The 10,336-nt window shown below is 36.3% G+C and overlaps 1 protein-coding gene across 1 annotated transcript in view; it reads left to right on the top strand.

Annotated features, from left to right (window-relative positions):
- Positions 1-8,360, top strand: part of LOC107556589 (serine/threonine-protein kinase/endoribonuclease IRE1-like) — a 32,598-nt gene extending 24,238 nt beyond the window's left edge. Inside the window, exons 17-21 of the mRNA XM_016239720.1 lie at positions 23-170; positions 274-401; positions 4,512-4,635; positions 4,819-4,886; positions 6,187-8,360. Coding sequence (XP_016095206.1) covers positions 23-170; positions 274-401; positions 4,512-4,635; positions 4,819-4,886; positions 6,187-6,579 — 861 coding nt within the window. The 3' untranslated portion in view covers positions 6,580-8,360. The remainder of the gene's footprint in view (positions 1-22; positions 171-273; positions 402-4,511; positions 4,636-4,818; positions 4,887-6,186) is intronic.
- Positions 8,361-10,336: the final 1,976 nt, after the last annotated feature.

Here is a 10,336-nt window from a genome sequence, read left to right as displayed (position 1 = left end):
CTTTTCACCTCTGATGTTTCAGACCTGCATGGTAGACATCTTCTCTGCAGGCTGTGTGTTTTACTATGTGGTTTCTGAAGGCCACCACCCCTTTGGAAAGTCCTTGCAGCGGCAAGCAAACATTCTGCTGGGTGCCTACTCGCTGGAATACTTGGACCCTAACAGACATGGTAGGACAGAAAGACATATTCATGCATTCAAAAACACCAGAGCTCATTTTGGGTCAGTTTGTCAAATTTTTGATCATGCATGTGATCATTTGTGCTGTTGCAGAAGATATTGTGGCCCGAAACTTGATCGAGCAGATGTTGAGTATGGAACCAGAGAAAAGACCCTCAGCAGACAGAGTGCTAAAGCATCCCTTCTTCTGGAGTCTGGAAAAACAGCTGCAGTTCTTCCAGGTTAGTTAGTCAGTCATCCTTCATTTAATCTGGTTTAAATGCATCTTTAGAAAACAGTACCCTGCCCAAGAAGACAGCAAAAGGCACAACAACAAAGGCTGCATTTACACTTGGCATTAACATGCGATCACTGCGAGCCGATCAAGCAGATCGGATCATCAGTCAATCAGAACACGGCGCGTTTACACTTGGCAACATCAGCTGACTCCTCTATCTGGACAACATCCTGATACAGGTCATATGTTAATGCCAAGTATAAATGAAGCCAAAGTAACTTAACAACACCAAATCATCTAAGATCATTTAAATTTTTTCTGTAAATTTATAATTCTGTCTGAACAGAATTGTTTACATAAAAATAGTTAAAGGGGTCATGAAAATGGTAAATCAAACCTTCCTTGATCTTTTAACATATAGGAGGTCATTGTAATATAAAAACCTATTTTAAATTTCAGAACTCAAAACATCCTTGATCCAAAAACTTTCATTGATGCTTTTCTATTCATCATTATTTTCATTTGGTATGATTAATACAGCAGCACTAGACTGCCTGCACTTTAACACTGGGTGTCTGTGGTGTCTTAAAAAGTAGGGGTGCTCCGATTGATCGGCTAAGGATCACTATCGGCCGATAATCACGTTGGGATGTTTGATCGGCGGTCTCTAAAAAGGCCGATCTCCAGAAACCGATCTCAAGCTGATGATGTTTTGGCACGACATGCAGAGGCACCGTCTCGTCAGGCGCGGGTGAAATAATTATAATGCTGAAGGTGAGGTACTCACCTTCATATTTCTTCATTAAATAACTTATAAAGTAATTTGAAAACCTCGTTTGAGAGGTAATTTCACAAACCACGTGAGTGAGTCGCCACTCGCGTGCGTGCTCTCTCTTTCTCTCTCAAAATACGCAAATGTCTTCAAATCACCACACATCACGTCTGTCTATAAGCAGCACAGTTGACACAAGAATTGTCACTTGCACAATTGAGGCAGTGTCGCATCGTCACTAAAGTTTATAAATTGCATTACTTTTTAGTTCTTGCCAGCGTTTAATCATTCAGCGTTCGCACGCTCTCCTGGAGACCGTGCGCTCATGCACACTCGCAGCGCACACACATAATGCCAAGTTCACATTATTCCGTTTGCAGTGCATACATGGTGCGTATTTTTTCCACGCTCATGTTAACGGATTAAAGCGTTCACTGCACACAGCTGAGGCCCGGCAGTGCGTTCAGGAGCGGTGTGTCTGCACTGCAGCAGTGCAGAGATCGTTTTCACACTGAGTCTATTGCTGCGCTGCAAGCGCTGAATTAAAGTGACAGTGCATTGTTTGCCGTAAATATGAACATGGATTGACACAAAAATGTAGTAATAAATGCGTATAATTAAAGTCATTACATGGCTTTTTGGCTAGGTTTAAAGGGAAAGAGCACTTTTAGATAAACAAGCCAATAATAGATGGCACTTTAGATGGTAATAAAGATTTAAATGCAAAAGGAAAGGCAGTAGAGCTGACTATTTCTGTCAATGGTAAGTTTGTGATAATGTAAGAAAAGTAGTTTAAATGTTTTGCCACTTGCTTGAGCAACTTAATATATAAATCTAGAAGTAAATCCAAAATTAAAATGCATTGAATAATGTGTTGCTTATATTTATTGTGTTTAAACATGTCTGTGAAAGATTATATTACTGTACTGTGTAAAAAAAAGAATTGCAATGCTGAAAAACATTTCCAGTGACAATGTTTGGATTTGAAATCAAAATAATGGATAAATGTTGTGTTTGTGTTAAAAAGCCACGGATCATTAGCGGACTCCTGTGTGAAAGCTGCTTCCCCCCTCACAAGAGTCACCTAAGAGGGGAATGAAATTCAGGCCCTGAATAAATGTCTAAAAATCCTGATTGGAGTATCACTATAAATAGTTATAAATGATAAATAGAAGGCTTTAAAAAGATAGGTATCAGTGATCGGTATCGGCAGATACTGCTGTCTGTGATCGGCCTCAAAAATACTGATCGGAGCACCCCTATTAAAAAGTATTAAAAGTTGATAAATCAATTTAGAGAAAATTAAGGCCCTTAAAAAGTATTAAATGCCATTTTCCAAGGTATTAAATTTTGTATCATCTTTTCATTATGTATATTTGTCCGAATAATGGGGTTCTGTGTAGATTATTTATGGAATCCCGCAAGATTTGACGTCATCCGTTATGGCGCTTACTGACTGACTGTGCCACTGCGTGATAGCGCAGGGCTTGTTGATCCCACTCTCCCTGAATTTCTGACCATTACCGCATGCCCGATCTGCTCCCGCGATTTTTGTGTCCGCTCCCACAAACATTCTAATATTGTATATAATTTTCGCACATCAGGGCGCCGCTATCAATATGTGGGGTATTTAAATCCCTTTTGAATGAGCGCTCACAGTCGCAGTTTACTCTCACTTTCGATTTCGCGATCGCGTGCACACTGTGTAAAGGTAGCACATCTTTATATTTATATTTGTCATTGAGCAAATCCTCCAACATCTTGTCAGTTATCTCTCCTTACTTTTGACAACGTGATCAGTCAAATCTGACTTCTGCAGCTCATGTTGGATGCAGGGTTGTTGTTGTTTTCCATGAAATTGGGCTGCTTTTAAACTGTTGCCATTGGTTAATTTTCCCCAGTGGGTTAAAGGTTTGAAATATTGAATAAATAACATTTGGTTGAAATGCTTGTACTGAAACATTTTGCATTCTACCTGTAATAAAACTGTGCTAAATGTTTTGTGCCACACTAGTAGGAACCATTTGAGCTGTGTTTATGATAAATGTGCATAACAGTGACTGTAAAATATGTATTTTAGGGATGGAAATTACATTTTTATATTTGGGACATGGTAATTGCGCTACTTTGGGCTGTTTTTTTTCAGTGGCATGGGCTTGGGATGCTTAATTAAAATAATGTAATAGTTGTGATCATTATTTTACCTTCCATGATCATTCAAACTTAATCGGGTGCAGTACTGACATTCTGTCAAGTCTGCATCAAATCAAGCACTCCGTAATCACAGGTAAACTGTCTAATCAGTCAGATGTTTGTCATGAGAAGTGTTCCACAAAACAGCTATGGTTTGCAGACAGTTATGAGAGTTGATGTGACAAATACATCTTTTGAATATACTGTGTGAACTCATTGCCTCGTTAGCTCAGAGAGCTTTATTTTCCCTACTTAATAAGTTTTGTCAGTTGTTTTGTTTATTGGTCTAATTCTTGTTTCTTGGGTTGCATTGGTTAGTCACTCAATTAATTATCTTGTGCTTCGTTCCCCCCTTCTGAATTATGTTGTATTAATAAGGAGTTATCACAAAGTAAGTCTGTTTAGTTGTGCTATCTTACAATCAGTATATAGTAAATGCAAGTTAAAGTGTCGCCGATGTAACTGGTTAAAACTTGGAGTGGCGATGAGGTCTTAAAATGTATGGAAAGAGTCTTAAAGGTCTTAAAGTATTCAATTTAACTCCATGATTCCTGTATATACCCTGTAACAGATCAATGCTTCTTCATCTTTTATTGGCTTTCACTGGCATATGTACAGGGAGAGTTACAAAAACAGGATAGCTAGCTAGAAATTAAAATAGATTTAGATTCCGTTAAGTTTTCCAGATGTGGTAGAGTTCTTACTTGTGGAAGAACATTGTTTCTAACATTAATGTTAGGATTCTGACTCACATAGTAGTTCTGTCTCAAAATTGTTGATTTCTGTTTATGCATCAATAAATCAAGCCATCAACTGAATGGTCAACTTCAAATTTTTTCTTTTAGTAGCATAAAAAAACTACTGATATTTAAACTGATTACATTATATACAAATAGAGACACACACCCCTTTAAAACAGTGTTTTCAAATCAGAGGGTCAAAAACAGGTTATAAAATGGCCATTTATTTCTAAAGTATGACAATTTTATGTAAAAATCATACTAACATTATAAGTGTTTATCACTGCTTTAAAGAAGTTTTTCTGAGAAACTCCACTAAAGATGATAGAAAAATAGCAGCAGGTTCTTCTAGAATGCCTAATAAATGGCAGAATGTGTTTTTTTTGTTTGTTTTTTTTTGCACTGACAGGATGTGAGTGATAGAATTGAGAAGGAGCCGTTAGATGGACCAATCGTGAGACAGCTGGAGAGAGGAGGACGAGTGGTGGTCAAAGGCGATTGGAAGGAACATATCACAGTGCCTCTACAGACCGGTTAGCACTACTGCAATTTTGCTTACTGTTGGCCTTTTTTCTATCCATTTTTAATTCTAAGAGTTTGTAATTACTTAAACCGCATGCTGTTCTGTCATGATTATCTAGTTTTATTCTTATTTGAATCTTTAATGTGACACGTTTGCTCTGCAAACCATTCAAATGCTAATTGTTGTTCTTCAGATCTTCGCAAATTTCGTTCATACAAAGGCGGATCGGTCAGAGATCTTTTACGTGCCATGAGAAACAAGGTACGTTTGTTAAAGAAAATCCGTTTATTGATACTCTGCACAAATATCTAGTATTTACAGCAGATTATATGCATGATATTAATGGAAAAGTAGCATAAGAGAGTAGAAGGAACCAGTGAAGGGTCATAAATGATCCGTTCATTGTGTCTGTCACGTGACAAATGAACGAAAGATTCGGAAGGTAAAATAATTATTTATGTTCCCTGTAAATTATCTTTGAATGCATTATAATGATTTCATAATTCGGAATATGATCAAGATTGCATAGGTGGATGTGTTCGGGGAATTTTGCTGTTCAAATTATAACATTTAAAGCCATTTAAAGATTTGTTGATTTTGATGAACGAGATTGAATGAGAGAGTCAGTAAAATGATCCGAACTTCTCATCACTAGAGGGAACACCAAGTTCTTTTTTTTTAATAAATTAAATGTTGTTGTTTTGTTAGGTATTCCTATTTGTCACGTTTTACATTTTTGATGTTGGGGTGTAACTTGTACAAGTAGAGCAAGCGGAATTCTGATGATAAAAAAAACAAAAAGCTACTGTGAAACAAGCAAGTACAATAATTGATTTGTATATTTAAATACACAGCTAAAATAACGGTTTTAGTCCATCTTGAAAATATAACATTTCACGTGATTAAACTCCTGTTTTTCTTAAAGGGTTAGTTCACCCAAAAATGAAAATTCTATCATTGATTACTCACCCTCATATGGTTCCAAACCCATAAGACCTTCGTTCATCTTCGGAACACAAATTAAGATATTTTTGATGGAATCCGAGAGCTTTCAGACCCTCACATAGACAGCAAGGGTCTTTACACGATCAAGGTCCATAAATGTAGCAAGGACATCGGTAAAATAATCTGTGTGACATCAGGGGTTTATCAATTTTACGAAGCTACGAGAATACTTTTTGTGCGCAAAAGAAAGAAAAAAAAATGCTCGTCTCCTCCGCGTCAACCTGGCGCCATTTTGGATAGTATCCACTGAACGTAAACGGCGTATGCTGTTCTGTGTCAGCTGCGCCACGCGGATACGTTGTTTTTGTTCAGATCAAAGCGTAAACCACGTAAACAGGACCTTGATCGTGTAAGGTCACTTGCTGTCTATGGGAGGGTCAGAGAGCTCTCAGATTCCATCAAAAGTATCTTAATTTGTGTTCCGAAGATGAACGGAGGTCTTACGGGTTTGGAACGACATGAAGATGAGTAATTAATGACAGAATTTTCATTTTTGGGTGAATTAACCCTTTAAGCACAAATTGTCTCATATTTATTTCATCGTTGTTTCCTTTAGAAACACCATTACCGAGAGTTACCCGATGAAGTCCAGGAAACACTGGGATCCATTCCAGATGAATTTGTCTCCTACTTTACCTCCCGTTTCCCTCTTCTTTTGTTGCACACACATCTGGCCATGCGTTTCTGTGCTGTGGAGCGACCTTTCCTGCCTTATTACCACACTTCTGAACTGCTCACACACCACACAGTAGCACAGTGTGTGCCACAGGCTCCCCCCTCACAGCATTGCAGTCCATCAGTGCTCTCAGGCCTGTCGTCATCCAGTCAGATATCAGCAGCTCCACATGAACTGTCTGAAATGGCAGTCTTACCTGAGATCACCACAGAGCACACACAGACAGTCCCGGTGCCACCCACACTGTCCACACAAGAGACTGGAGCTCCATAGTGCCAAGTGGATAGACCCTTGATGGATAGAACCTTTTCGGACACATTCCAGGGATGAGCCATCTCTCTGTGTGGATGCAGTCTGGGCCTGCAGTGTCCGGGCTGTGTCACCACAGAGGCCACCATCCCGTCTTTAGTGCCTTACAATGCTCATTTTAGACAACAGCTCTTGACTGAGTGATTTACCGATTCCTGGCGAAGATGTTTTGGAGGATGCTGAAAAAGATGGTTTGGGTTGTCAGTGGTGTGCTCACAAAATTCTGCAGTCATTCCTTCCATTTGTCAAGTATAATGTGATTGGAAGGCGAGGGATTTTTGCTGAACACTTGAAATGAACGCAAGAAATTCTACTGTGCACTGTTGAGTCGTGCTTGGTGAGAGAGAACATGCTATTGAATATATATTTTTGTACATATTTTGATCATTGATAATCGATTGAAGTGGCCATTGTGCCTTTTTAAATGACACTGTGCAGTGTGAAGCTAATGCTTGTGGTTTAGCCTTTTGTCTTTGCTGCTGAAAGCTGTTAAAGGACTAGTTCAACCAAAAATGAAGAGAGGCATCATTTAGTCATCCACACATGTACAGCTTTCCGTGGAACAGCAGAATGTTCACTGTTCTCTTCTGTACAGTGACCAGCTGCTGTGAAGCCCCAAAAATACCAAAAAGCATCATAAAGTAGTCAACTTGTGTGCAGAATCATTTAAAGAAACGCATGCAAATTCAAGTTATTATTCACTGCACTGCATTTCTTAATTCCCATTCAAATATGTCCTGTGAAGACCATATTTGACATCAATGAAGCCAAAGATCATTGGTTATCACATATGTGGAAGCATAAATCACATTTGTGAGCAAAAGCTATTGTATGGCTTCGGGAGGCTAAACAGTGCACAAGCCATATGGGCTACTTCTATGCATGCTGGTTTGAAATGAGACGTAAATGATGACAGAATTAAATTTTTGGGTGAACTGTTCCTTCAAAGTCTCTAATATGGAACCAACTGTATGACATTACCGGTATTATGCTTTCAAAAGTTCTGGATATACTTTCATGACAAACGTAATATCCTGTATTGTGCTCATAATTTCAGTCATTCAGTCATGCACTTTTATATTTTGGTATATTTCAGCAAAACATGGTAAACTGTATGAATTCATTCCCTTGGATTTTGAATAGTGTGATTTAGTTGTAGCTTCCAGGTGATTCTCTTAAATGGTTCTTATGTAGGGAAATAATTCAGCTATTTTCTTGGTTTTAACGGATCCCTGATTCAGAAACTATGGGCTGTTGTTAGGATATACCAGGAAAAATGTCTCTCCTAGGCCTGATGTTGGTCAGATGTTCAGTGCACATACAGCATTGTAACATGCATGCCGTTTTGACCTGAAATATTCCAGATGGAGCTTTTATAATGTTACATGTTTTTAATGTTCCATATTTTTAAATGGCTCATTTTGAGAGAAAAATTTAAATGCAATGATGCCTTTTTACATGTAGTGTTAATAAAAGCTGCTATTGTGCAATGCCAATTAAGGTATGAGTGCCAATAGTCAACCTTTTTGGCAAAGGCTATTTTCATTCATTTCACCCACCATTGCTCAAATTATTTATATATAACATGTTAATTCTATTTAGGCATAGTGAGAATAGCATCTATTACTATTTAAACTTAATATAAACACTTTTTAATACTTGGTGCAAACAGTAACTTCTAGCTACCACCATATGTGACCCTGGACCACAAAACCAGTCTTAAGTGTCAATTTTTCAAAATTGAGATTTATACACCACCTGAAAGCTGAATAAATAAGATTTCCATTTATGTATGGTTTGTTAGGATGGGACAATATTTGGCCGAGATACAACTATTTGAAAATCTGGAATCTGAGGGTGCAAAAAAATCTAAATATTGAGAAAATCACCTTTTAAAGTTATCCAAATGATGTTCTTAGCAATGTATATTACTAATCAAAAATTAAGTTTTTATATATTTACAGTAGGAAATTTACAAAATATCTTCATGGAACATGATCTTTACTTAATGTCCTAATGATTTTTGGCATAAAAGAAAAAGTGATAATTTTGACCTATACATTTCAAAATTGAGATTTATACACCACCTGAAAGCTGAATAAATAAGATTTCCATTTATGTATGGTTTGTTAGGATGGGACAATATTTGGCCGAGATACAACTATTTGAAAATCTGGAATCTGAGGGTGCAAAAAAATCTAAATATTGAGAAAATCACCTTTTAAAGTTATCCAAATGTATCTTAGCAATGTATATTACTAATCAAAAATTAAGTTTTTATATATTTACAGTAGGAAATTTACAAAATATCTTCATGGAACATGATCTTTACTTAATGTCCTAATGATTTTTGGCATAAAAGAAAAAGTGATAATTTTGACCTATACAATGTATTTTTTGGCTATTGCTACAAATATACCCCAGCGGCTTAAGACTGGTTTCGTGCTCCAGGTTCACATATTCTTTTTTTAACTTGTATACTCTGGGAAATAGAGTATAAGCATACATCTCACTACTGTAAAATAGAATGTAAAACAGGTAGAATGATGATTAGCTAACGAAAAAGTATAACTGAACACTGGACAAAGGCTACTTGTTTTGCCGTAATATTTGTAACTAATAAACAGGTATTAAGGGAGTGTGCAGTTCTATTTTTTCTTTATAGTCTGCTCCTTTAACATGCACCTCAGAAAGGTGTACGTTTGTTTTACTGCTTTATTGTTTGAATGATGATTAGCACAAAACATGAGACCTGAAAAAAGATGAAAAGGTTTTTAAACTGATCAGATGCAGCTGGACCACAGCGTTATAATTTTGATGTGCTTTAATTCCTAATTCATATTTTAGATGTTTTAAAAGCTAAAATCGTGTTTGATGACCAATACATATTCAGTCTAATACACCGATAAAATTATTCTATGGCAAAGTAAATACTACAGAAAAACTAATGTAATTTCTATATCAAAAGGTTAGTTTAGGCAAAAAGTTTTTAAAAATTCTATATTGGTACTTAATTCAAGTTTGTAGAAGTTAAAGCGTAAATATAAATTTCTATATTGGTACTTAATTCAAGTTTGTAGAAGTTAAAGCGTAAATATAAATGTTATAATATTATGTAAAACCTACTATACTTTTTACGGAAACTGGTGTTCCCATCATGCACTGGTGCATAAATAATAAGGTTTTATTTTTCCTGTTTTCCAGCTGTAGTTGCACTGTTTTATCATTGCTTTTGTTTTTAGGTTTAGTTACTTGCGATTTTGTTACATCTTGAGTAAATTTTCTCCTCAAAATGACTCATTCATACTCAATGACAGTATGATTTTTCTTTTATGCCAAATATCAGGATATTAAGTAAGGATCATGTTCCATGAAGATATTTTGTACATTTCCTACCGTAAATATATCAAAACTTAATTTTTGATTAGTAATATGCATTGCTAAAGACTTCATTTGGACAACTTTAAAGGCGATTTTCTCAATATTTAGATTTTTTTTTTATCCTCAGATTCCAGATTTTCAAATAGTTGTATCTCAGCCAAATATTATCCTATCCTAACAAACCATACATCAATGGAAAGCTCTGTATAAATCTAAATTTTGAAAGATTGACACTTAAGACTGGTTTTGTGGTCCATGGTCACATATGTGAAATTATATATGTAATATTTCCTTTTTTTTTATTTTTTATAAATGTTAAGTTCAATAGTAAGTAGATTGT

This window comes from Sinocyclocheilus grahami, unplaced genomic scaffold (genome assembly GCF_001515645.1).
Source record: "Sinocyclocheilus grahami isolate Dianchi unplaced genomic scaffold, SAMN03320097.WGS_v1.1 scaffold574.1, whole genome shotgun sequence".
Taxonomy (NCBI): domain Eukaryota; kingdom Metazoa; phylum Chordata; class Actinopteri; order Cypriniformes; family Cyprinidae; genus Sinocyclocheilus; species Sinocyclocheilus grahami.
This window is presented reverse-complemented; position numbering and strand designations above follow the sequence as displayed.